The sequence below is a fragment of the Muscardinus avellanarius genome (assembly GCF_963383645.1).
Source record: "Muscardinus avellanarius genome assembly, chromosome: 9".
Taxonomy (NCBI): Eukaryota; Metazoa; Chordata; class Mammalia; order Rodentia; family Gliridae; genus Muscardinus; species Muscardinus avellanarius.
In genome coordinates, this window is record NC_137795.1 from 109,458,560 (window position 1) to 109,483,774 (window position 25,215).

Sequence of the window (25,215 nt, forward strand, 5' to 3'; positions counted from 1 at the left end):
GGGAGGGCACGCCCGTGAGGTCCTTCCGGCCGGCTCCGCGGCGGCTCATTCCCGACACGGACTTTACTCTGGGACCTCCGGAGCCACCAGAGGGGCCTGGGTGGGCCTGAGGGAGACCCAGCTCCCTGGGTGCCCTCTACCGCGTCCTGGTTCCACTGGGATTTTGCAGACGGGAGGGCTTTGCAGAATCAAACAATAAGGAGGATACCCCAGCTTCTCCTGGGCATCTCGTCCTGGGCTCTGAGCTCGGTGGCTCCGTCCAGACATGCCGGTTCCGGCCTAGGCCCAGGCCTGGGGCCGTGCTCTGTGTCTTTTGTGGCTGGGCCACAAAGGCTACTCATAAGGCCGCTTGTTCAGGGAAGGGTGAGGCAGGGAGCTGACGCCAGTCGGGCCCCACAGGCTGAACCAATCTGTTGATTCGATTGTATGCAATTCAAAGTGCTTAGGGAATAGGTTCTCTCTTTCCAGTGTTGGAATTCCCGCCCCACTCCCAGGCTGGCCAGTGCCCAGTGGCCGCACACAGGGCCGTGGGTCATGGTGGGCAGGGGAGAGGGCAGGGCTGTGGGTCATGGCAGGCAGGGGAGAGAGCGGGGCTGTGGGTCATGGCAAGCAGGGGAGAGGGTGGGGCTGTGGGTCATGGCGGGCAGGGGAGAGGGGGCTGTGGGTCATGGCGGGCAGGGGAGAGGGCGGGGCTGTGGGTCATGGCGGGCAGGCTGAGCCTGCCATCCTGAGCGCTGATGCTCTTAGCCTCCTCTTCCTACTCAGCACCCCAGGCTGGGCTCCTTGCTAACCTCTCCTGGCTCTGTCCACTTTGGGGAGACAGGCAGCCAGCCAGTCAGCCTGGGGCAGGAGATGGGAGCGAGCCGGGGTCCCAGGGCCAGGGCCAGCTGCAGGTGGGGGCACAGGTGGACGAGAGGGTGGGGTGCCGGTGAAGGCACAGGTGGGCAGGTGCCTCGGGCTGCACCCGCCCCAGCAGCACTTCGGGTGAACACGAGTAGCGGAGTGAAGGGAGGCCTTACCTTTCGAGAAGAATGCTTTTCGGAATTCTCCAGGTCTCCATCCAGGAGCGGCATGGCAAAGGAGCTCAGGTCCTGGGAGGGAAGAGTGTGTGGTCAGAGACGGCAGCGCAGGTGCAGGGCGCACGGGGCTCCAACGGGTGCTGCAGCCACCTTCCCGAGTCCTCCCCTGAAGAAGCCGCCAGCAAGGCAGGGGGGGGGTACGCGGGGTAAGAGGGGAGGCGAGGAAGGTCAGCCCGCCTTGAGAGATGCTGGACCCTGTCCACATAAACTTCCAGAGGGCCACACCAGATCTCCAGTGGCAGCCACCATCTCCCACCCCAGGGAATGGGGAGGAGGGGAGAGGCGGGGATCCAGGAAGGCAGAACGGGTGGGGAGAATCCAGTCCAGGGATGATGTGGGCAGCGGCCAGCAGGACTTAGTCCTGCCAAACAGAATCTCAGTGAAGTGGTCCAGGGAGGCCTCTCCTGGGAAGATGACGGTGGGGAGGGCGGTGCTGCAGCCACCAATACCGCCTAATGACAGGAGCCAAGGTGGCCGGGAGGGCGGGGTCAGGACAGGTAGATGAGGGACCAGGGGCCTGACCTGACGGACTCACTGTGTCTGAACTGCAGGCGACTTCTAACCCTGCCACTCCTCCTTGCTCCATACCTGGCCGTGGAGAACACTCCCCACCAGAGAACCCCTCCTGGCCATTCTCTGTCCCTACTCCCCTCGCCGCCGTGTGTGTGTGTGTGTGTGTGTGTGTGTGTGTGTGTGTGTGTGTTACTGGGGATAGATCCCAGGGGCATTCTACCTCTGAGCTACACCCCCAGCCTGATTTTATTTTATTTATTTTTTATTTTTGGTGGTACTGGGGTTTCTGGAAACCCTTCTACCCCCAGGCTACACTCCCAGACCTATTTTATATTTTTTTATTTGGAAACAGGGTCTCTTAAGCCAGCGAGGCTGGCTTCAAACCTGCACAATTCTCCTGTCTGATCCTCCTGCCTCCGCCTCCCAAGTGGCGGGGATTGATTTTATTTTTATTTTGAAACAGGTCTCACTAAGTGGCTGAGGCTGGCCTTGAACCTTGGATCCTCCTATCTCAACCTCCTAAATACTAGGATTACACGCATGCGCCACCCCCCCCTTTTTCTTCTTAAAATTTTCTAATTGTGGTAAAATATACCAAACAAAATTGATCCTTCCCCCGCCCCTTGCAGTGCTGGATATCAAACCCAGGGCCTCAGGTGCCTCGGCAAGCGCTCCCAGCCCTCGTCCAGCCTGGGGGAGAGGGGGTTGGGGATTGAACCCAGGGGCATTCTACTCCAGACCTTCTTATATTTTATTTTGAAGTGGGGTCTTGTAAGTTGCCAAGGCTATCCTCGAACCTGAGATCCTCCTGTCTCAGACTCCCAAGTACTGGGATAACCAGCATGTGCCTCGGTGCCCGCCGCCTCCAGGCGGGCCTCTGGTCACCGGCTGTAGTGTGTGCGCTGCTCTGCTTCCCAGTAATCACTACCATCTAGTCACCACACTCGCTCAGCAACCGCAGCGTCACACACGAGAGCCTTTCCACAAACGCTCATTTGTTCCTCGTACAACAATAAGAAGCAGGATGTTCTAGAAACCGAGGCGACGGGTTCTGTGACCTTGGCAAGGTATTCTGGAAGGGGACCAGGCCAGCACACCTGCCTCGGCTGGCCTGCAGGCCCAGGTGGCCACCCGAGGGGACAGCGGGTGCCACGCGGCCATGTCGGACCAGTGTGAGCTGAGGAGCCTCATTCCCAGCCAGCCATCCCGGCACGCCGACTGCTTAGCGGTCCAGCAGGGCCTGGGCCTGCTTGGTAGAATAGCTTGGTGGGAAACTCCCTTGGCACAAGTGGCCAGCTCTGCTAGAAGTTTCCCCTGCCCGACACTGCAGAAGCCTAATCTGGGCTCTCAGCTCCCGGTGCTCACCAACTAACACTGCGCCCCCGGGAGCTCGGTGTGAGAGCCTCCCCCAAGCATGGCAGCCGGCCTGCTGGCTGGGGGAGGATGGGCCCTGGCCTCCCTGCCCAGCCTCCTGGAGCTGGCCTGGCCCCGTGGCTTCAGAGTGTCCCGTGTCCCTCGCTGCTGCTGCTGCAGCGGCTGCTCCCCATCCTCCCGGCCCTCGGCACCGGGAGGCATTTCACTGGGTCATGCCAAGGTGCCAAGGGCAGAGGAGGGGGCACACGGCCGCGGCTGCCTGCGGCAGACCCTAGACCCTGGCCCTATGTCCTGGAGACAATTACAGGGGTTTTTGGAGAAAGTGAATTTTTAGGATTTGGACTGATAGTCACCTGTCAGGAAAACACCAGGACAAAAGAGAACAGCCCTAGGGGTGAGGAAATGCCCGAGACACAGCTAACCCCAAAATCTGCGTTTAGTCTCCCACCCTCACGGGCCTTTAGAAATCCTGGCTAAAGCCATAAGTCCATCAAACAAAGTGAGGACTCGCCGACAGAGCCACCGCTGATCGGCCGTCGTTGGTCTGGACGTCACACTTTACTCCCCAGCTGGTCTTTACGGTACCCACACAAGTAGAAAAGCCGCCTGGCACCACCCCGGTCCACGGAGGAGTCAAAGAGGGTCAAAGAGGTTGCAGTAAGCCGGGCGTGGTGGCGCACGCTTGTGATCCCAGCATTCGGGAGGCTGAGACCGGAAGATCGCACTTCGTGGCCAGCCTCAACTATTTAGTGAGGCCCTCCGCAACTTAGTGAGACCCTGTTTCAAAATAAAGATTAAAAACTAGGGCAGGGGGTGTAGCTCAGAGGTCGAATGCCCTTGGGTTCCATCCCCAGACCTGCCAAAAAAAAAAAAAAAAAAAAAAAAAAGAGGTCGCAGCAATTGTCCAACTACCGGGCAGCAGCAAGCAGATTCCGTAACTCGGGCCGTCCACACGCTCCTCCAGGTCAGCGCCTTCTGTGACAGACCCCTCCGCCTCCTTGGGGTTGGCTCCGCTCCAGGGACAGAATAGCAATTCGGGGCCAGAGGCTGTGAGGACAGCAGCTCCTCCCAGGCAGGAGGAGCACCCCAGGCCCAGGTGGCCGCAGGGAGGACGGCGATGAGCACCCCAGGCCCAGGTGGCCGCAGGGAGGACGGCCGAGGTCGGTGGAGCTTGGCGATGCGCTCTGAAGCAGCTCTGGTGCTTGTTCTCTGTAAGCTCTTCTCCCTAACAGACGCTGATGTTGCAAAGGACGGAAAAGTCTAAAACCTTAGACTTTCAGATCCCACCGCCAAGTGCAAGCACTCCACATCCTGTTTTGTACAGTCCAGGGTCTTAAAGGCGGCTTCCCCTAACCTCCACTTACCCCAGTATTGCCCAGAAGATAATGGGGCTGGGAGTGTTTACACCAGCTGTGGGGCCCTGTGGAGGCCTGAAGGAGGGCGTCTCTCCCCTCCCGAGGGGTGCCGGCGAGAGTAAAGGAGCAGATAGCATCTGACCTTCCGCCTCTGATGTTCTGTCTTGCAGAACTCGATGTTGTTGCAGCTGGGACACCCCAGGTCTCCCCCTCCCCGGCCCAGGACAAACCTGGGCTTCAGATGCCGGGTCATGGTGGAACATTCCTGTTGGAATCCTGCGGAGGAAGGGGCACATCTGGGACTTTAATCTCCATCCCGCCGCGCCGACCCCAGCACGGAGCCCCACCTGGAGCGCCCACGTGCTGAGAGCGGAGTCAGGCCCCTTCCCCGGCTCCTGAGGACAGCTGGCTGGCTGCTAGCGAAGACCGCAGCCGGCTTTGCTGTTTCCTCCGGGGGATCCGGGCCAGGTCTGAACCCCAGTTTTCCATCTGTCAGATGAGAGGGTTAAACTAGACCATTCCTGAAGATGGCTCCTCGGTCAGTCTGTCTTATCTGTGGAGCTGAACAGCAGCGGGGTCAGGAGCATTTTGTTTACTGATTGAGGTGCTGGGGACTGAACCCAGCGATCCTCTGCCACGGGGCTACACACAGCCCCAGCCCTTTGTGCGGATTTAATCTTGAGACAGGCTCTCACTAAATTGCACAGGCCGGCCTGGAACTTGTAATCCTCCTGCCTCAGACGCCTGAGTTGCTGGGTTTACAGGTGTGCACCGCCTCGTCTGGTTAGCCAGGAGCATATTAATGGAGTCCTATAAGAGTCCGATTAAGAAGCCCCTCCCATGTTCCAGCTTAAGTTACAGAAATAATTCCTCCTAGCCCAAACTAGCCAGTGAGCACTCTCAAAGACGCGGGGCCTTTGGGCAGCCTCTCCGTGCACACAGGAAGATGTCCCTTGCACCTGTGAGATGCTTCATACAGGAAGCGGCTCTGGCCCCTGCGTGCCTGGCTCTTCATCTTACCATGTGGCTTAACTGCTTCTCAAATTCAAGCCCTTCCAGGGACTCAGACCTAAGCACCCAGGCCCAGTGCAAAAGCAGGAGAGCCCTGGAGGACACTCTGTGTAATCCCAGAACGTTGCCGCTGGCTCTCCTCTCCCTGGCTACTTCCCCTGCCCTGCCTCGGTCAGGGGCACAGTCGCTGGGCAGCTCCCAAGCTCTAACCTCATCTAAGTCACCCCTGTGGCTGGCAGCCGCCTGTGAGGGCCGCGGTCTTGGCAAGCCCCAGGTGGGAGGCACAGGAGGCGTCTCCAGATGGGCCAGCCTTGCGCAACCCCTAAGAACCGCCAAACGGGCAGTTCTCGGTACCGATGGGCCGCAGGAGGTGGCCAGAGCCACGGTCAATCGGAGCCTTTGAGAAACACTCGAGTTATATAACCACTCTCAGAAAAATAGGTAGCAAACACTGAATCACTGAAACGGGGCGCCAGGAGAGGGGCACTGGCCAAATTAGGGAGGCCCAAGCTTAGCCTGCAGAGAAGTGCCAGGGCACACCATGGCTTCTGACTGAAGCCACAGGCACTACCTGATATAAAAAAAGAAAGGGAAAAACAGAAACCTCACTATTTCCCCTCCTGTCGCCCCTCGCCCTGAGCTAATCATACCTGGCCGCAGACGGCCGTTCCACCGGGGTCTCAGCGCCGGCCAGCGGCATCTGGTGCTCACCAGAGGTGCCAGACGTTAAATTCCTTTTTAATGTTTTTCTCAAAGCCGGGTAGCTATAAAATCCCGAGGCCAAGTGGTCTGAAGGCCTCGATTCTCTCGCCTCTGGTCTCCAAAACATCTCACACGTAGCAAACCATGGACCCTCCAAGAGCCTCCGTTTCCTCACCTGTACAATGGGCTACTGTGCTTCTGATCACAGTGGCAGTTGGGAGAAGCAGGATGGCATGAGCGCAGGCCCGTCCCCTGGGGCGCTCACACCACCCCGAGGGAGAGGGCAAAGGGCACGGGGTAAGGCAGGCGGCCAGGAAGCTGGCAGCCTCCGCCCCCACCCAGTCAGGCTGAGCAGACTGAGAAGACCCTGCTGTCCAGCTGGGGGCACAGAGCCAGAGGCAGGAAGATGAGCACGCACTCACTGGGATTCTGAAGGGCGCTTAGGAGCATGCTGCCACCCTGGAGTCCCCGGCCCTGCTCTTGTGTAAAAGGCACTGGGGCTGCCCTACTTCGGGGCCGCCCTGCTTCGGGGCTGCCTTTGCTGGACCAGGGCTGGGAGGAAGCTTGGAGAGGCCCGCTGGTCTCCTCACAGTATGGCGGGGATGCTGTGCCGAGGACGGGAAACTGGCTGTGGTATAGGTGCCGGAGGCCCCCATGTTCCTAGGCCCCGCCTAGCTCAGGCCCAAGACAGCCTTCCAAAGGCAGAGTGGTAGCCAGGCATGGTGGTATGTGCTTGTAATCCCAGCATTTGGGAGGCTGAGACAGGAGGATCGCTGTTGGCAGACAGCCTCAGCTACTTAGGCCCTCTGCAACTCAGTGAGACGCTGTTTCAAAATAAAGATTAAAAAATAGGGCTGGAGATGTAGGTCGGAGGTAGAATGCCCCTGGGTTCCATCCCCAGGCCCACAAAAATAAAGTAAAAAAGAGTTGAGTCCAGCCTCTGCTCACCGGAAGGCACAATAATGGGCTGACCTGGCTCCCTGTCGCTTCCCGTCCACACCCTCCTGAGAAAGGGGAGGGGGAGGGCAGGTTGAGGACAGGCTGCGAGGTCTTGGCGAGGTCTCGGTTGGTGGGTAGGGAGGCGAGGGCCGGGAGAGGCCCGGGACTTTCGGTGTGACAGCCAGGCTGCGTGGCTCCCCACAGGCCACCAGCAAGTGTTTCTCCAGCTCCCTGCAGAAGCTGCGGCCTCACCACACCTCTGGGGCGACTGAAGCCCCACCCCGTGGTACTGAGGCCCCCAGGTGATGGGGTGGGTGCTGTGCAACAGGGAGCGCTGGGCTGCACCTGGAGCTGGGGATGGCTAATTCCACGCATCAGCTTGGCCAGGCAGGCGGGCCTGGGGTGTGCTTTGCAATGTGGTTCACGCCCACCGACAGCTGACTGTAAGTCAAGCAGCTGCCTCCATAATGTGGGCGGGCCTCACCCACTCAGCTGAAGGCCTGTGGAGCGGAGGTGAGTTTCACAGCCATGGTGGCCATGCCCTGATCCTCATCTTTTGGAGACTGAGACAGGAGAATCGCAGGTTAGAGCCCAGGTTAGCGAGATCTTGTTTTGAAATAAATTAATTAAAAGGGCTGGAGGTACAGCTTGGAGGGAGAGTGGCCCAGGATCCGATCTCCAGGAGCCCCCTCCCCCAAACAAGAAAAGTAAAGAGAGAAGGCAAGGCCGGATGTGGAAGGTGCCGTGTTGGCGGTGTTCAGTGGGAGAGGCGCTCGCCAGCGGGGCCGCTGGGCAGAGTATTCGCCATGAGCGAAGGGAAGGGTGCGGAGGATGCTCCTTGTCCGCAGCCCAGCCCCATTTCTAGAGCCTCCTCTGTAGAACGGGGCCATTGCTCTAACTCCCCGGGCTCTCAGTGCTAGAACTGGGCGCGTCCTCCTCCTCCCCACCCCGCAGCCCACAGAAGGGGAGGACCGCATCCCAGTCTCCTCCTCATCCCCAGCTCCACTGAAATGCTCCAAGGAGAATCTGCCTCTCCCCTAAGCGAAACGATTGCTGGGAAGGTGCTGGGATGCTCGTGGACGCCGAGGCCCATGCAGTGGCAGCAGCTTGGCACAAGGAGAGCTCCAGACCCCACCAGGGAGCAGCTGGCTTCCGACGGACGTTGAGCCGGTTCTGACGGGCTCCTCGAGCCTTGGAAGCAAGTGTGACCTAACAAGTGGTGGCCCCCGGTCCAAGCTCTTTTCACCCCTACATTCTATGATTTTACGTCCTCCAAATTTACATGTCAAATTTGGCTCTAAAAAGGCCAAACTGGTTTTTGGAGAGCGTTTACCACGAATAAAAAGCCATCCTCTGATCAAGACTGTACTGGCCTTGGCATTAAACTCTGGGCACCAGTAGCACAGGGTAAGACCCAGGATGTCGCACAGACCAGCTGGATTGTCCTTACAGACTCGTCCTGGGGCCACCTCACTGTAAAGGAAAAACCCCACGCTGGGGGCAAGTGGGGTGCTGGGGGCCTGTCCCTTGTCACACGGACCCACACGACCCTGGGTCTGATCTGAGGCTCCCCCAAAGCCTACTGCCCTGCCTACTGTTCCTCGGGTTAGTAATAATCAGGTGATTATTATTAATCTAGGTTCATGCTAGAAGTCAGACTGCAAGAGGGACACCGCGAACCAGCACGAGACCCGGCACCCAGGGAACATTTTAGCGCTGTCACAGAGTAACTGGGGGCGTCAAGGCAGGGTGTGTCTTTACTCAGAAGGACGCTGTGCAAGGGAGGACACGTCTAATGAGGGCTCAGAGACACTTCTCCACTCCCAAACAATATCCAACGCATGGCTTCAGGACTTGGCCTCGGAGCTGAGGGCCAGCGCACGTTCGAAATGTTGGGTGTCCACACTCATAAAACCATATATTGGGAGGCTGAGACAGGAGGATCACAGTTCATGGGCAGCCTCAGCTACTTAGTGAGGGCCTTTGCAACTCAGTGAGACCCTGTTTCAAAATAAAGAATAAAAAAGTGGGCCTGGGGTGTAGCTTAAAGGTAGAATGCCTCTGGGTTCCATCCCCAGTACTGCAAAAAGAAAAAAAGAAAAAAAAATCTTCCCAAATGCTCTCCATGGGCAGTCAAGGAGTCCTCCATCCTTTCATCCCCTGCTGAGCCGGGCGTGTTATAGACCACAAAAAGCACAGGTGGTTCAGAGGAAGGAGAAAGGACCCGGGCTTAAGAAGAATTCGAGGGTTTCCGGCGCTGAACATCAGAAGAGTGCCCGTATTGATTTCCCCACTCACTCCCCCAGGCTGGAGTGACCCGCCAGATGCCTTTGGCCACAGTGTCATGAACTAGTACTCCCACGACTGGGTCACGAGATCGATTCAGTGGACGGCACAACCTCCAGCCCCGAGTGAGAATAAGACGGGAACACATCTTCATAAAACCGTGTCTCAAAGGTTCATAAAACTTGTAACACACACACACACACACACACACACACACACACACACACACACACTCTCTCTCTCTCTCTCTCTCTCTCTCTATTTCTTAAAGCACTTTGGAGAAAAAAAAAAGTCAGAACAAGCTGCCTTAGAGGAGCTTCAGAACAGTACAGGTAGATTCCAGGGATCAGACTTTCTGTTCCCAAGATGTCAGGAGAACTGCAAAGTGATACTCTGTGAGTTTTCCTCCCAGGCTGCTGCTCTCTGCCCCTCTTTGTATTTTATACCCAAAAATGTGCGCAAATAACTAAAAAAATAGGCACTCCCTCCTCTTGACCGCCCGGGGATCCTCCCTGCTCACCCTCTAGCCCCCGTCCTGTACCTCCACTGACATGGGCCTCTTGGTCTGACCCACACACCAACTCCAGCACCCCAGGCCTCCTCCAGACCCAGCAGTATACCCCGGGGGCAACGCACCCCCAGACTCTTTCCGAGTGGGGTCTGTCACACCTTCTCTGCCCAGCCCAGGCCTGCTGCAGGCCCCTCTCACCTGAGGCCTAAGCCCAGAGCATCAGGCAGTCCTGGTAGAATACTACAGTCAGAACCAGTCTCCGAAATCCTCCCGGTCCCTATATTACAGACAGGATAACAAATACTGAGCAAGACCCCAGGGAGTTGCTCAGGGCCGCACAGAGCGGCTGTGACCCAGCCGGAGCCACGCCCTAGCCTGTGGCTTCTGGATGAGGTCTTTACCACGCGCCTTCCACCAGCTTGAACCCAAGGGCATTTTACTGCTGAGCTACCCCCAGTCCTTTACTATTTTCATCTTGAAACAGAGTCTCTTTAAGTTGCTGGGAGCCTCACGAAGTTGCTGAGGCTAGCTCTGAACCTGCAATCCTCCTGTCTCAGCCTTCCAAGTGCTGAGATTACAGGCATGTACACCACACCTGGCTTCCGACCTAGGTTTCTAATACATAAGTTAATAACCACCACCTTACAGAATCGTGGCCCCAGCACAGGCCACTGTGAACATCAGGCCTGGTGACTGAGGCGGCCTCTCCTTTAAGCTCTGTGGCTATCTCTACGTGGATCTTTCCGGGCTCTGTGTGGATTTGCTGCTCCTTGAGGGCCTTCCCTTCCCTCCCCAGTGGCCATCAGCGCGGACGCTACTGAAACCACAGAAAGCATCATGTCCTCCTTGGGGACTGAGGGTCCAGACACTGTGCTCGGGGGCTCCAGGCCAAAGCCCAGCTGGGAGAAGGCGCCTGCCGCTTCCCAAGGGACCTCAGGGCCATGACGTCGGACGCTGCAGGAGGCTCCCTGGAGGTGTGAAGAAGAACGGGACACACTGCTACAGAGCCCATGTCCACTGACGGGCCAAGAAGCCCAGGCTGGGCCAGCATCTTCCACTGAGCATGTTAACAACACACAAAATCCTCACATTGCTACCTGGTCCCTTTCAGAGATTGAGTGTAAAAAAAAGGGGGGGGAAAGGGAGCCCTGGCCTGGCCTTGAGGCGACCCATGCACGGCTATGCTTAGCCGGCGGCAGACAGCGGCAGTAGGTGGAAACCCACCTCGGTCTCCTCTTTGGCAGTGGCGTTTAGACCTGACCCCCCAAAAAAACAATAACAATAATAATAAAAATAGGGCTGGGGGTGTAGCTCAGAGGTAGAATGCCCCTGGGTTCCATCCCCAGTACCACAAAATAAAAATAAAAATAGACCTGAGCCCAAGAGCTCCTCCGGGTCCCATTCTAGGCCCTCCCCGCCCGGCCCCAGGAGCACGTAGCCCATACTGAGACTGGGTCCCGGGCATGACAGCTCTGCCGTGACGGCAGCCAGGGGCCAGGGGAGGGAAGGTGTATGGCAGAGCACAGAACCCGGGGCAGTGGGACTCTTCTGTGTGATTCTACACTGCCATTATACACCTGTCAAAACCCAGAGAATGTTCAACACCAAGAGCAAACCCTTGTGTCAAAATAATAATAGTTTCCAGAAAGGTCTGCCACTGTAACAAATGTAGCACATGACGGGGAATGCTACCAGTGGGAGAACCGGGTGGGCTAGGGAGGGCGCAGGGAACCTTTTATTCTTTCTGGTCAATGGTTCCCCAACCCTAAAGCCCTAAAAAAGAGGGGAGGAGAAAGATATTAATTTTTTTTAATGTAATAGCAGCACACAGCCAATGGTGGCCTTGGTCCTGGCTGCCAACCAGTCACCACCCTGCTGGGCGCAGGCCAGGGAACCTGTGGCGATCGGGGGCCCAGCTAGGAGCTCCCCAGAGTGTTAGGTCAGCAGCTCACCCAGGGACAGGAGCTGGAGAGGCCAGCTCACCCCCAGGTCCCTCAAGCAGGCAGTGAGCAGGCGGGTGGCCACTCCTGGGCTCAGTCGTGCGACTGAGTCCATCTAAGGCTCAGTGTTGGGCAGGTGTTATAAATGAGGCAGTGAAGCCAAGAGCCTGACTAGGTGTCAGACTTGTGCAGCCAGGAAGCAGGAGGAAGGTCTGAGAAAGAGGTCCCTAGCGCGACCACCCGGGGGCACCTGCCCTCATGCTGGGATGGAGGCTGAGCACCGGATGGAGTCCTGGGTGGCCATAAATCACAGGGCCCAGCGGGGTTATGGCGGGAAGCAAGTGGGGCAAAGTCCCTCCTGCTTCCTGGTGGGACGTGAGACTGTCAATCATGCCACTGATGGAGCCAAACAGAGAAATCTGCTAGGTTTTTTTTTTTTTTTTTTTTTTTTCACTTTTGCTGCCAAGAAAGCCGGTCCATCTAGAGGGGTCTGTTACATAAGCGAGAGAGGAGGGAAATGCCGAGGTGTGAGGCCAGGGTCCCCAGATGAGCAGGGTATCTAAGATCAGCCGCTGCTGCAGTTGGGAGTCAGGTACAGAAAGTAGAGGGTGTTTGTGGCTTTGTTTTTCAAGGAAGAAAAAGAAAATAAGCCACTCCTCACATCTTAGGAATTGGGGTAGCTGGGTGCTGGGGTGCATGCCCATAATCCCAGTACTTGGGAAGCTGAGACAGGAGGATCACAGGCTGGAGGCCAGCCTCAGCTGCTTAGCTAGACCTTGATTTAAAATTTAAAAAAAAAAAAGGGTTGGGGGTGTAGCTCAGAGGTAGTATGCCCCAGGGTTAATTCCCATTTTTTTTTTTTTTTGTGGGTCTGCGGGTGGAACCCAGGGGCATTCGACTTCCGAGCTACACCTTCTGCCCTATTTTTTCTCCTTTATTTTGAAACAGGGTCTCACTGAGTTGCAAAGGGCCTCACTAAGTAGCTGAGGCTGGCCACAAACCACGATCCTCCTGTCTCAGCCTCCCGAATGCTGGGATTACAAGCATGCACCACCACACCCGGTTCTTAATTCCCTTTTTTTTTTAAAAAAAAAAAAAAAAAAGGAACTGGGTTAAAGATCACCTTTGGAACAGTTTGGCTACTTCTGTGAGGAGGACCCCCGTAGCCCAGACTTTCTTCTCCTGGTGTGCAGGATGAAGGCCCCTGGACAAGTGGCTGTATTACTGGTGGGGGGTGGGAGCAGGAAGAAGCCCCCCTTCCAGGTCCCCAGGAGCTTTAGTTCTCCCAGAAAAAGTATAGAAGACTCTGGGTCAGGTGCTCCCCACAGGGCACTCCCAGAGCCCCGCAGAAGTTGTGATAGTTTGACTGTGCCACCCCCCAAACTCAACAGTGTTGGAAACGTAATCCCCATATGCTAATGTATACAGAGCCCCATATGCTAATGTATACAGAGGCGGGGCCTTTCGGGGATGATGGGATTTGGTGAGACCAAGAGGGAGGTGCCCTGGTGGCTTTAGTGGCTTTGCAGGGGAGGAGGACCCAGGGCCGGCACACTTGCTCTGCCTCCCCATGCCGAGACACAGCGAGACGTGCTTCCCAGCCTCTGGAAGTGTGGGCTAGATAAACCTCCACTCTATAAACCACCCAGTCTCAGGTATTTTGTTATAGCAACAGAAAATGGACTGAGACACTAGTGGGTCTGGAAGCCGTGTGGACCATGCACTTTTGCCCCTGTGAGGGGTCCTGGGGACACCTCCCCCACTTGTACAGTGTGGGGGCTCCACATCCCAGTCCTGTGTTCAAAGTCAGCAAACTTTGATCTCTCAGACAGCCAGGCAGAACCAACATTAAAAGATGTTTTAAAATTCATCTGTTTTTAACTGACCAGCACAACCTTGGAGAGGTTCACAAAGAAGAAAGGGGAAACCCCACAGGCAGAGGAGACGGGAGCTGCCGGGGACATTCCCAGCTGCCTTGGTGCCCTGTGGCTTGCACACTGCCCTACTTTCCTGGCTCAAAGGGCAGCATCAAAGGGTCACCGTAGGCCAGTTCTCCCTTCCTGTCGGGGTGCCCACCCTGGAGAAAAGGATAAACACTGAACAGAGACTTTGTTGGCTGAAAATTTCAGTGGTCACCTGCTACCTGCAGGGCAAGGCGCCGCACTTCTCACCTGGCACTTGGAGCACCCAGGACACAGCCCGGCCCCCTTTCTCCCACCCGTGGCTACGGCTCACGTCAGGCTCCCTCGCTCTGGGGGCTCAATAAGGTTATTATCCACGGCCGATATCATAGCCTAACAACCCATGCTGGGTTTTTAGAATTTTCAGGAGCCCCTGCCTAGTATATGTGAGGCTGGGTTCCACCCCTAGCACCACAGAGGACGGAGGGGGCAAAGACTGTAGAAAAATATTTATAGAAAATAAAAATAGAACCCAGAGCCTCCTGAGTTGCACAGTTTGAAGGGTGCCAGCCCACACATTCTTTGCTGCCTCGTTGAACTGACCTCTTTCTCTTGTCCAACTATGTCCAACTTGACCTTCAATAACTAGTCCATTCCTACCAAAGTACACTGAGTTTCCTGAAGAGTCCAGGTGGAAATGACCTTTGGCTCCATTGTATTTTAACACCTAAGAATTTTACATCATTCCCCCATGCATTGCCCGCTGCCTATGTACTTAAATTCGGTCCCTGGATAGACTGTGTTCTCTACAGCTCTGAGGCGACAGCTGAGTTCTATACGGATGTTCTGAGACATCTATACAGATGCTCTGTTACTGGACCAAGTTTTGAGATTTTCCTTTGTTTGTCATAAGAAGTAAATGTATCCCATTCAGAAGCAAAAGCAAATGATGAGCAATTAGAGCCGTTCTCTCACCCCCTGCCGGCCCAGGCAAGTCCCTACCGGGACCTCTAGTTGCATACCCAGCTGAGGTGCCCCTATGCAAATACAAATGTAAAGTGCGTCCCTCTTTCTGAAAGGCTTCCCTCCCTTTTAGATTCTACCGTCTGCTCTGCTTCCTTATCACTTTCCATATCAAGACCTTTCAGTGTCAGCAGCTGGAATTTTTCTTTTAAGCATCTATAGCATATTACTTTGTATGGAGCACCCCATTATAACCACCCCTGCAGCGGACGCAGGCTGACTTCTCTCTTTGACCTCTACAGTCATGAACCCTGTCGTAAGAGCTCTCCTACACTTCAGAGTCCTAGGACATGTTTGCAGAGCAGTTGCTGCCTCCGGGCCCGCGAGTTGATGGTTTCTGATAGATGCCGTCACATCCCCTCCTCAGGGTTAGACCCTCTGCACTCCTCACAGTGATGAGGAGAGGGTCTGTTTCCCCGGCAGCCCCACCAACAGATCATGCTGTTTCGGATTTTTGCAGGACTGGCGAGTAATGTTTGCCCTGTTTTATGTGGTCTTCGGTGTTCTGCCAGGGTAGACTCTCTGGGATAGTGCTTTTCAACCTGCGGGGGGATATGGGCTGTGAAATCAATAAGGCCGAACAGGTGTTGTTGATGTCGTTAATAAAATAGAACCGATGCTTAAAGGGATTTGTCTTATAGTCCTGGGTTTGATCCCCATTACCACAAACAAAACAAAAGCACAAAATCAAAGTTAACATCACCAATTCCCAGACAGGCGGTTAGAGCCTCGCAGGCCCCTGGGTCTCTGGTGACACCTGCCCTCGGGAAGCCAGTTTCCACATTAAGTCCGATGGCTCTGACACCGCCATGCCGCGGGGAAGCCCAAGCTAACCATGTGGGGAGGCTTTAGGAAGAAGGGCTTGCACAGCTCACCAAGATGCCACCTGCAAGAGCAGGGGACCTGCAGAAAGCCCCAACCTCAACCACCATCTGACTAGATGCGTGAGGAGCCAGGTAAGACGCGCTCGGCTGAGCCCGCTGGCCCACGGAGATGACTCCAAATCAGGTTCTTAAGTGTGGGGTGTCATCTTATGCAGTCATTTATAATCAGGATGCTACTGTAAACCTATGAAAGTTGACCTAAATTCCTCTGTTCTCTAATCTAAAATATGAGACTCATGGGTGTTCCTATCGGAAAGTGAGTTGACATACAGCAGTAAATAAACACAGCACACATCGGAGTTAACGTGAAAAGAGATTTCGACAATGCATGGGAGTCATCTGAGGAATGCCAGTCACTACTTTAAAATGCTTGGCTGATGTCAGGAGCGAGATGCTATTTTACTGAGCTCAGAGCGGAGATGACAGACTCTTCTTTCTCACAGCTTTGATTAGAGGAAAGAGGCAGGTCCAAGCACACCCAAATACCTGCCAAGACCATCCTGAATGTACGAGAGACGGCGCAGTTCAGGGAAGCAGAATGAGGAGACAGGTCGAGTCCTTGGTGACAAGGTTGGACATAGAAAAGTCACTATAATAGCCGGGCGTGGTGGGCACGCTTGTAATCCCCGCGCTTGGGAGGCGGAGACAGGAGGATCGCGCAGGTTTGAAGCCAGCCTCACTGGCTTAAGAGACCTGTTTCCAAATAAAAATATAAATAGGTCTGTTCTAGGAACCCCAGTACCACCAATAAAAAGAAAAGTCACTATAAACTGAGAATTTCCAGGAAGCCACCGTGCTGTGGCTGACGGTTATCCTTTACCATCCCACAAAATTCTCCAGTTCCCTTGGCACCAAAGCGCCACAGCCTGTTACACCCATCAGACAGGGCACAGTTGTCCCTTCCCTTCCCCAGGGGAAATGGCCGGCACCACACCTTCTAGAAGCCAGCTGAGACACACAAGTGTTCATGGGTCTAGGAAGATGAGTTCTACAAGCCCACACCAGCGCTCACATTGCCCGTGGCTGGACTACAGAATTTGAGTGAAAAAAAATAAGGTTTCAATACTAACCCAGAACTCATTGGACGGGACCTTTCGGTGAAGTGGTAGGTTCCTGGATTAGCTTATCTCAGAGGGTCTGCCCGGTGCTCCCTGAGACCCCGCGGCCCTGGCTGCGCCGAGCCCATGTCACCATGGGGCATGCTTCTCTGCTAACACCGTCCCGTTTCCTGACAGTCAGTCCTGCAGCCAAGGCCCGCCTGGCAGTCCTCAGGATGCTGGATTAACCACAGTGCCCAGTTGCTGGGGATTAGTAAAAAATATTCTTTGAGCTGGGCGTGGTGCTACACGCTTGTACTTTGGCAGCTGAGACAGGAGGATCCGAGTTCGTGGCCAGCCTCAGCTACTTAGTGAGGCCCTCCCTCTGCAACTTAGTGAGACCCTGTTTCAAAATAAGGAATTCAAAATAGGTCCTGGGAGTGTAGCTTGGAGATAGAATGCCCTTAACCTCTTTGGAGGTTTGGGATTGCATGGTGAGTGAAACTAGGGCGGGCGACTGGGGGAACGCCAGGCTTGGTGACGAGTTGGAGCTTGGCCATAGGACTCTTAAGAATCATGAGCGGGGGAGTAAGGCCTTCCTCCCCTGCAGAGCCAGCCAGCTGAAGCCTAGGGCTCCCTCTCAGCAGGCGGGCTGTCTGTTTTACCCAGAGAGAGGCACCCGTGACAGCTCCACTCAGACCAGCCCATGTGCTCTGGTCTGCCGGCTGGCATCTTTTGTCTCCACAGAGAAGCTGGTTCACATAGACCAGGAAGGCTTTGGAAGGGAGAGGAGAGGAGGCAAAACAGGTCTCAGAATGCGCCCACTGACACCCCAGGGTCTCTCCCCAGGAGCACCCCTCAGAAACGCAACCACCAGATGGTGGTATGGCCCGGTGCCTGGCTCTGGGCGGCCGGGGCAGCGGCCAGGTGGCAGCTGGTGAGACCCTGGAAGCCTGGGGAGGCGCCCTAAGACCACCGCGGGGGGACGGAGCACAGCAGAGGGGTCTGGGCCCCACCGCCCAGGCCTGAAGGGGCACAGGCACGATTCTCTTCTACCGCCCCTTCTCTCCGATTCTCCCTGGGCTGTGTTGGAAGAGCAGCTGGTAAGAGCATTTCAAGGCTGTGTGATCTGAGCGGGAGGGTGGGATGACTCAGAGGGAGTGGGTGGTGACAGATGCCTGCAGCCAGCTCGGAGCCAGACTTGGCCGGGGCTTGGGAAATGACAGGCTCGGGTCTTGGCCTCACATTAAAGGCAAATCCCACCAGGGCAAGAGGGCTCCGCTGGGGATGAATCTAATCTCCAGCCCGGGTCAGCCCCTTCCCCTACACTCCCACCCCAAGTGGGTGCAGAAGCGGCAGATGATCGTGGAAAAGCCCTTACACTCAGGATCAGATGGGCCTCATCCCCTGCGGCACCTGGGCTGTGTGGAGGGCGGCTCTGGGCTGCAGGGGCTGGTGTCGCGCGGTCGTCTCGGCAGGAGGAGTGCCTCCTAGGTTAGCTCTGACCCCCGAAACAGAGGCGCTGATCCCGTGGATGGGCCCACACCAAGCTCGCTTCACTGCGGGAGGGGAGCCTTGTCTACAGCACGCCTTGGGAGAGCTGTGGCTCCCCTCCAGGCTGGGGCAGAGAAGATTACGGTGCTAGAAAATCTCAGGTAACGGAAACCAAGGCCTGACAGCTGACTGCGGCAAGGGGAACGCAGCCTTCTGGTGCCTCCTGAGGGAAATACTTCTAAGAACTTCTCTGAGATTTTCCTGGCAGGGTTAGCCACCTGCTGGCTGTGATTTTTGCAAAACACCAAAGCCCCCACCTTGACCAACCCAGAGCCACGGGGCAAGGTGAGAGCCCTAGCCAGGCCCTGGGGCAGGGTGAGTTCACCCTCGTCCTGGGAGGAGCTTTGGGGGAGGCACCCACGACTCTGGTGCACAAGAGGGTCTGCTTGCTGGCCCCTGGCCAGTTGGAGTGGTCGGCACTGTCCTTCCAGTAACTGAGAACAAGATTGTGTTCATCCTCCTTCCCACCTCTTCCTTAGCACCCCAGTTTACCCTCTCCCTGGACATCTCCACTTCCAGGAAAGTCTCAGAATACTCCAAATGCTCACACGCATGAGCCCCGATTTCACTCCCAGCCTAAAAACACAATTCTGCATGTGACTCGGCCAACACAGTTGGCTCAGAAATCAAGGAGAGTGACTGCATTTACGGCCCAAATCGTGAGCTGTTTGGGCAAAGGCGAAGGCCCGCCAAGCTTCTGGACGCTTCTCGTCCCTTCAGTTCCCGACGTGGAATCTGATTTTCTCTGCGAGAAGCAGTGAGATCTGCTCAAAGGGACCCCCAAACTGTAGGAGCCCTCTATCAAAAAGAAAGGAGGCTGGGCCGGGCTCTCCGGCCTCCTCTCTGCCCGAGGTCCTGGGCAGCTGGACCCCAGCGAGTCTACCATGGGCGGTGCCCACGGGCCCCGGGCCGGCTCCCCACAGCCTCCCAGGGTGTTAGCCTACTGACTGGCATTTGCCCGGGGAGGCTCCGCTCGCGGTAACCAACAGCTGAAGCCCTGATTACCAGGCAGATGGCTGTCTCCCGCAGAAGCAGACATTAGACAATAAAATGCCACCACACACCTCGCCCGCGAAGTGAAATCAAAACAAAAACCTCAGTCTGGCCTTGTTTTTCTTCTGCTTTTTAAACCTCCGCCCCTTCTGCTGTAGCTCGAGGCAAGAGGCACCAAGAGAGCCAGGAGGGGAATTGATGATTCAAGGGAGGTCGGGATGACTCGCGCAAGCCACCGTGACCTTTAAGGCCCTGGGCAGCAGAACACAACGGGACAGCAAATGGCCAGAGAGGGGGATCTCACTGCCGCGTGACAGGCGAGCAGGGGGGATGGGTGTGGCTGGCTGACCCCAAACCACAGGAACCTGACAGGCCCCAAAGCCCTCTGAGTGCAGGTGCCTACAGGATCCTCAGCATAATGGGACCCAAATTCTATCAGAATTCAGTCCATTCAGCCGGGCCACAGTGTCATCTCAGTACCTGGGAGGCTGAGGCAGGAGGATCACAGTGCAGAGCTAGCCTCAATTTAGTGAGGCCCTCTGGGCTTAGTGAGACCATGTTTCCAAAAAAACAAAAGAAAACAGCCAGGCGGGCATGGTGGAGCACGCCTGTAATCCCAGTATTCAGGAGGTTGTGGTTCACGGTCAGCCTCAACCACTTAGTGAAGCCCTCTGCAACTTAGTGAGACCTGTTTCAAATTAAAGAACAAAATATAGGGCTGGGGATGTAGCTCGGTGGTCAAATGCCCCTGGGTTCCATCCCCAGTACCGCAAAAAAAAAAAAAAAAATAGGGCCGGGGGTGTAGCCCGGACGTAGAATGCCCCTAAGTTCTATCCACAGTACCACACAAAACAAAAACAAAAACAGTTCATTCAAGGCTCTGCTATGAAAGGTTCTGTCGCCAGGTTGTGCCAGGCTCCGAGGCAGCATGCCACATCTGAACACGGACCTCAGAGCCTACTGCTTACTAAGCACCTGTGATGAAGAAGCTGGCCCTTGATCAACTGATCTCCACACCCACCCTGTGAGGCAGGTGTCAGTGGCTCCATTTTTAGAAGAAAAACCGGGCTCAGGAAAATGAAATCACTCGTGCACACTCCCCAGCTGGTACACAGCAGAACACCGGGCCCCAATCCCGGGGCAAAGGGACGCTGGTGTCAAGAGGAAACATTGCTGAGGTCCTGAGCATCAGGGGCCAAAGATTCCATTCAACTTTCATCTTCCTCCCAGTTTCAGTCCGTGAGGTTAGAATGCAGCGATCACAGTAAACCCTTTAGGACTCTCGGGGCCTACGTCCTGCTCCCGTGTGGCAGGGTATTGATCCAGGCTGGGAGACAGAGCTGGCTGGAAGGCAGGTGGAGTTCGGATCACTGCTCTCCACCACCGGTGTTACAAAGCTAGGGATTGGGGACGAGCCTGCCAATGCTTTGGGGAAGTGCAGAACCTTAAATGAGCCACTTGTTGCGGTTCTGCCCTGGGTATCTTGCTACGTCACCTTGCCCAAGACGAGAGCGAAGGTGGCTAGTTTAACAGCTGGACAGCGGCCTCGGGATCCATCCAGTGCAGCCGGTGGGACAGCTGTGGAGTTGCCAGCGGGCCTGGGTTTCAGCTCCTCTCTGCCATTTACTGGCTACACAATCTTAGTGAATGATTCAAGTTCACTCAGTCCATTTCCCTATGTAAGACAAGAAAAACCTCCCAGGATTGCAGTGAGAATTAAAAGAATTAAGAACCCTGAAACTGCCAGGCTTGGAGCCTGGCGACTGCTGTCTGTGACGGAGCTACTGCAAAATTCACTGAGATAGTTAAGACAAGCAGCCAGCAGCAGTTCAGGGGGTGATATGGACTCATCCTTCAAGAAACGAAGACCCTAGCTGACTGCTCGGAGTCACCGACTGAACCGATCTCTAAGAGAAAACTGGATGCAACTTAACATGAAAAAATGCACAGGACAAGAAGTCTAGGCATTACTGTAGCTTAGCCATGATGCTAAAGGGCTCGCTAGAACACAGGCCAACTGGTCTACCTGACACCTTGTAGGACAAGGGACTTTGAAAGGAAAGGCATGGTGGCGCACACTTGTAATCCCAGCATTTGAGAGGCTGAGACAGGAGGATTGTGGTTCGAGGACAGCTCAGCTACTTAGTGCTCAGTGAGACTCTGTTTTGAAATAACAAAAATTTTAAAAAAGAGGGCTGGGGGTGTAGCTCAGATGTAGAATGCCCCTGGTTTCCATCCCCAGTACTGTAAAAAAAAAAAAAGAGAGAGAGAAAGAAAAAAAGAGAGGGAAAGAATGAATGAATGAATGAATGAATGAAAGGGAGGAAAGGACTGTAGTTTGAAAGAGAACAGAGAAGGGGTGGGTAAAGCCAAGGATTCTGATGGTCACCTCCAAGCTGAGGTGACAGCCAAGCTGGAGTACTGCCCTTCCAGGGCCCTGGCCAGCCAGTGCCATTCACAGCTGAGGTTAAAACCAAGCACCTTACCCTTGGAGCTGCCAGAGACTTGTCCACAGGACTCCAAAGTTAGGTTCACCCAAGTGTTGAGCCCAACAGTAGCCTGAGAGCGAGACCCAAGAGGAGCCAGGTCTGGGATAACAAGGGACGGCCCGCAGCCAGGGGATCTGGTTGCCCAGCGTCTGCCCATCAGCCTTGCTCCCCAGACCCCGCTCCCCAACAGAAAGCCAGGACGGGCTGGGGGACACCTGGCTTCTTTCCCCAGGGCAAGAAGATGAAGTGCCTTAAATACTTGAATTTTTCATTGTCCACTGAGTCAAACCTTTAACCCTCAGATTCCTCTGCCACAAAAAGGAGTAATGTTGGGCTAAGAAAAACCAGAAGCAGCGAAGCCCCTGGCCTTAGACTCTGCGTGTCACTGGATTCTTCCATGCAAACTGGTGAAACAGCTGGAGAGGTGAGGAGGTGACCCATGGGTCACAATGCCAGCCTCTCTGGGTCAGCAAAGGAAGCCACTTGGAGCCTGGCCGAGGGGTCCGCCAGCCCCCAGGCATCAGCCAGCCCAGCGCCTCTGGGCGACATAGCCCCAGGAGGCTGGCTGGCCACTGGACCCTCTCCCCTCCCCCGATCACCCTCACCTAGTCACACCTCACACACCTGGAACGCTCTTCTACCTCTGCTGTGGGCTGTCTGCACACGCACGTGCCGCCTGCATCCCGGCGCGCCTTCGGGCTCCTCCACCACGGCCGCTCCCGACTGCCCTGGCGCTCACGGTCTACACCACCATTCAGGGTTACGTTTGCCATGCACTCAGGATCCGTGCCTTGCTGACCATACCCTTCCTCCCCACCTGATGGCAAATTCAGCAGCACGGCCTCCAACCTCGTGTTCCCATCATGGCCCCTCTGGGCTCCTCCAGACCCTGGCGTAGGGACCAGGGGTCACACGCTACACTGACCACCGCTCCAGGCGTCATGAATACTCTGTGGGAGGGGATGGCAAAGCCACCCAAACGACAGCGGCTCCCCAGAGTACCAGCAGCACTATTGGGCAGCGGGGGCCAGGCTGCCTGAGCGCCCCCAGACCCAGCCTGCCCAGCCGCAGCCGCTGGCCCTGCTGCAGGCTCACCCCACACGGGCTCTGGTCCAGCCCCGCTCCCCGCCCCGCCGCCCCACAGTACAAGCGTCTCCCACCCCGCCTTCCTTCCTCTCTTTGCCGCCCCCCCCCATTTCTGTTTTTTCAGAGTGGTCCCCACGAGCCCAGCAAGCAACAAGTAAGGTTTCCAGAGCTCCACCGTGGCGCGGGGGACCAGTGGATCGCCATGCGTCACGGTCAAGAGTCCCAGGGCGCCAGGCCCAAAGTCCCCCACGGCCCCCCAACCTTTTCCATGCAGGTCAGACTGAATGAATGGTGAGAGTTAAGAGAGAGGAGTGTCCACTGATCTCGGCTCCTGCGAGGCAACTTTGAGGGGGGGAGGACGGGGCGCGGGAGAAGACCCTGGGCTCTGACACCACGTGGGCAGGTCACCGTGCTGCCAGCTCGCGGGGAGGAGCCAGCTGAGCGGAGGGCCAGGGAGGGCACGCCCCCACACACACCCCACCTCACTAGTTCTGCGTAAGTCACGGAGAAGAAGTTACGTAAGGAGGAAACGTAGGCTCCAATGGAGAGGAGGAACATTTTGTTCAGCCTTGGGGCGTTTAATTTACTAAGAGGCTCCTGGAAAACAAAGCGCAGCTCAGCATCAGCCTGGCACTCGGGGAGACAGAGCGTGGCAGAGGAGAGCACACGCACACGGGGGTGGCGAGCGCGCCATGCATCTGGGGTCCAGCTCAGGGCGCTTACTCAGCCCCGGGGGGCCCGCGGGTCTCCTCTTCCCCATGCCGGTAGGAGCTAGGAGGAGGCGCAGCTGTGGATGCAGGGTGGCGGCGGGCGGGGTGAGTGATGGAGCTCTCGGCTGCCAAATCCTGCCACCGCCCTCCAAAGACCCACCTGGGAAGGGATTCCCAGCCCCTTCGGCAAGGGCGATTCCTAGGGCTCAGCTGCTCGCGGAGCTGCTGCCACTGCCGGCCGGCAGCAGATGGGGACCGGGCTGGCTGGGCGTGTTCTCAGTCCCCAAAGCAGCGCAACAAGCGGCTGGCCGACAGCAGCCCGACGCAGGGCACAGGGCGGGCGGCAGTCCTGTTGGCTGGAGCCGGCTCGCCGCTCAAGACGCGGGCAGAGCTGGGGCAGGTGCCCTCACCGGGGCTGCGCCAAACTGTCATTACCACGGTGCTGGGGCCGCTGGGGAGGGAGCCAACCACACAGGCACACAGCAGGGGGAGGGCTGAGCCTGACTTAAAAAGACAGGCGGCAGGACGCACAGAGGCAGGGGCAGTGCTGGCGCTGAGGCTCAGGTCCTCTGGCCAGCACGGTCCCTCCTCCCCTGCACCGTCCCCACCTGACTTAGGCACAGGCTGGGGCCCTTCAGAGGGAAAGAGCACACTGGCTCCTGACCCCTGGGGATCCCTGACCCTGGAGTATAAAGGATGCAGCCTGCTCTAGCAAGCATGATCACTAAGCTTCCGAGGGGCCTTTCCGGTGAGCCCCCTGCCGCACCAGGCCACCCGCACACCACCAGCAGAAGCCTGTGTGGACCTTGCCCTGGACTTTCTCATGCTATGACATCCGGGACCTGGCTGGCCCTGGAGGGACTGTTCCACCCAGGGGTGATTATCAGAGAGAGAAAACGGCCCCCAGTGAGCGTGCCTGCCTTATGCAAACCAAGGACCACGTACCCCTGCCTCTACCTCCTCTATCACACCTGGTGCCTCTAGCTCCTGCCCCAGGGCAGGTACCAGACAACTAGGTCACGCAGACACCCTGGGGCCCACTGTTCACTCAAGCCAGCCCGTCCTAAGCCTATACCTGTCTGGTTCATGTATTCCCAGGAGAACCCTGGCGGAGGCTCCTGCCCACCTTTTACTTTCCCCGGCTCCCTCTGCCTCCTGAGCAGCCCTGGTGCTCCCAAGGGTGGCCTGGGTGCTGTTCTCTGCCTCTGGCCCATCCTCAGGGATCTGTGCATATAATCAATCTCTTCCTTTATGACAGACACAGTCCTGCATCTGTGTGTCCTACCACACGGATTAATACGACTCCCAGCCAGGCATGGTGGCACACACTTGTAATCCCAGTACTTGGGAGGCTGAGACAGGAGGATCACAGGTTCACAGCCAGCCTCAGCTACTTAGTGAGGCCTTCCACAATTTAGTGAGACCCTGTTTCAAAATAAAGAATAAAAAGTAGGGCTGGGGTGTAGCTCGAAGGTAGAATGCCCCTGGGTTCCATCCCCAGTACTACAAAAATTAAATAAATAAGAATAAATAAATAACCCCCAGGTACCCTTCAAATATGCTCTGGGGCGTGTGCAAGTCGGTGAGGAAGAAAACAGGCTTAACTCATTAGGGAGAAAGTGGGGGCCCCGTTTCAGAAATCATCAAGGAGAAAGTGGGGGTCCCCGTTTCAGAAATCATCAAGGAGAAAGTGGGGGTCCCCGTTTCAGAAATCATCAAGGAGAAAGTGGGGTCCCCGTTTCAGAAATCATCAAGGGGAAAGTGGGGTCCCCGTTTCAGAAATCATCAAGGAGAAAGTGGGGTCCCTGTTTCAGAAATCATCAAGGGG

General features: G+C 56.2%; 1 protein-coding gene across 4 annotated transcripts in view; it reads right to left on the reverse strand.

Annotated features, from left to right (window-relative positions):
* Positions 1 to 25,215, reverse strand: part of PRKAG2 (protein kinase AMP-activated non-catalytic subunit gamma 2) — a gene marked incomplete at its 5' end in the record, with an annotated part of 260,276 nt that overhangs the window by 189,563 nt on the left and 45,498 nt on the right. For 3 of the 4 annotated variants that reach the window (XM_080701977.1, XM_080701976.1, XM_080701975.1), the window contains one exon: positions 1,020 to 1,091. In XM_080701977.1, coding sequence (XP_080558103.1) covers positions 1,020 to 1,091 — 72 coding nt within the window. Of the gene's footprint in view, positions 1 to 1,019; positions 1,092 to 25,215 lie in introns of those variants that run through there. The other variant, XM_080701978.1, reaches the window with a different exon arrangement.